The following is a 1,550-nucleotide window of genomic DNA, read 5'->3' as shown; positions in this document are numbered from 1 at the left end:
CACGACGGCGCGACAGCTCTGCGAGACGCTGGTGCAGAGAACACGGGCACTGCAGCACCACAGCTGGGCCCTGGTAGAGCTACACCAGCACCTGGCGCTGGGTGAGCCACCAGCAGGGCGGGGTGTGACACTGGCGTGGAGCTGGGACCCCCCAGCCCCAGCCACCCCTCTGAGCCCTGCGTGTGTCCCAGAGAGGTGCCTGGAGGACCACGAGTCGGTGCTGGAGGTGCAGAGCTCCTGGGCCCCCGGCGCCAACAGCCGCTTCGTCTTCCGCAAGAACTTCGCCAAGTACGAGCTCTTCAAGAGCAACGCGGTACGTGGGCACTGGAGCAGAGCCCACTGAGACCCCGTGTCCCGTGAGGACCATGGGCACCCTGTCTGTCCCCACTGACCCTCCCTGTTCTTCTAGCAGTCCCTCTTCCCCGAGGTGATGGTATCCAGCTGCCTGGAGGCAAATAAGAACATGGCACACTCAGAGCTCATCCAGGTATGGAGCCACCACGCTGTGCCATGGGGACCCCACCATGCCACACATGCTGCATTGTACCATGGGGACCCTGCCGTGGCACGGTGACCCTGTGGGGACCCCGCTGTGCCCCTCAGATCTTGTTTCCCCCCAGAACTTCCTCAATTCGGGCAGCTGCCCAGAGGTCCAGGGCTTCCTGCAGCTGCGGGAGGCCGGGCGCAAGGTCTGGAAGCGTTTCTACTTCTCCCTGCGCCGCTCGGGGCTCTACTACTCCACCAAGGGCACCTCCAAGGTGAGGGCGTGGGTGGGGACATGGACAGGGGTGCAGCAGGACTGGCTCTGACCTCCCCTACCGCCTCATCCCAGGACCCCCGGCACCTCCAGTACTTTGCTGACCTCACTGAGTCCAACATCTACTACGTGACGCAGGGCAAGAAGCACTACGGGACACCCACTGAATTCGGCTTCTGCATCAAGGTGGGGATGGCCCTGCCTGCCTGGGGGTCCCGGTAGGCCGTTCTGCCCCCCACCCTCGCCAAGGGGTCTCTTCCCCAAAGTGCTGGGGCTGCCCCGTGACAGCTCTGGCCTCTCCCTGCAGCCCTACAAGGTGCGGAGCGGCGTGAAGGGCCTGAAGCTGCTCTGCAGTGAGGATGAGCAGAGCCGGAGCTGCTGGATGGCAGCTTTCCGCCTCTTCAAGGTGGGCTCCGACCCCGCCGGAGGGGGGGGCGGTACGGGCCCTGTGTCGGGGGAATGCTGGGGAGATGCAGGGGAATGCTGGAGGGATGCTGGGGAGATCCTAGAGAGATGCTGGGGGGATGCTCGAGGTCTGACGGAGGGATGAGAAATGCTAGAGAGATGCCGGAGGATGCTCACATCCCTGCGCTGGGGGAAGCCAGAGGGATGTCCCCATCCCCTGCGGGGTGGATGTAAATGTCTCCGCCCCCAAGGCGGGAGGACACCGAGGTCCCCGCCCCCAGCCCAGGCGGGTGCTCCCCCGCCCAGCTGCGGACGGAGCACCCCTCCGGGACCCCCCAGCTCACGGGGCTGGCCCCCCAGGACGGCCTGGCGGCCTAACGGCACTACC

At 65.8% G+C, this 1,550-nt stretch overlaps 1 protein-coding gene across 1 annotated transcript in view; it reads left to right on the top strand.

Moving 5' to 3' along the window:
* Position 1: 1 nt before the first annotated feature.
* Positions 2 to 1,550, top strand: part of GRB7 (growth factor receptor-bound protein 7) — a gene marked incomplete at its 5' end in the record, with an annotated part of 2,925 nt that continues 1,376 nt past the window's right edge. The window contains 6 exons of the mRNA XM_009993417.1: positions 2 to 101; positions 192 to 313; positions 410 to 487; positions 621 to 758; positions 833 to 943; positions 1,065 to 1,194. Of these exons, the coding sequence (XP_009991719.1) occupies positions 2 to 101; positions 192 to 313; positions 410 to 487; positions 621 to 758; positions 833 to 943; positions 1,065 to 1,194 (679 nt within the window). The remainder of the gene's footprint in view (positions 102 to 191; positions 314 to 409; positions 488 to 620; positions 759 to 832; positions 944 to 1,064; positions 1,195 to 1,550) is intronic.

The sequence above is a fragment of the Chaetura pelagica genome, unplaced genomic scaffold, assembly GCF_000747805.2.
Source record: "Chaetura pelagica isolate M959 unplaced genomic scaffold, ChaPel_1.0 scaffold1160, whole genome shotgun sequence".
In the NCBI taxonomy this organism is placed as follows: Eukaryota; Metazoa; Chordata; class Aves; order Apodiformes; family Apodidae; genus Chaetura; species Chaetura pelagica.
Note: the sequence above shows the minus strand (reverse complement) of the source record. Positions and strands in the feature narration are given on the sequence as shown.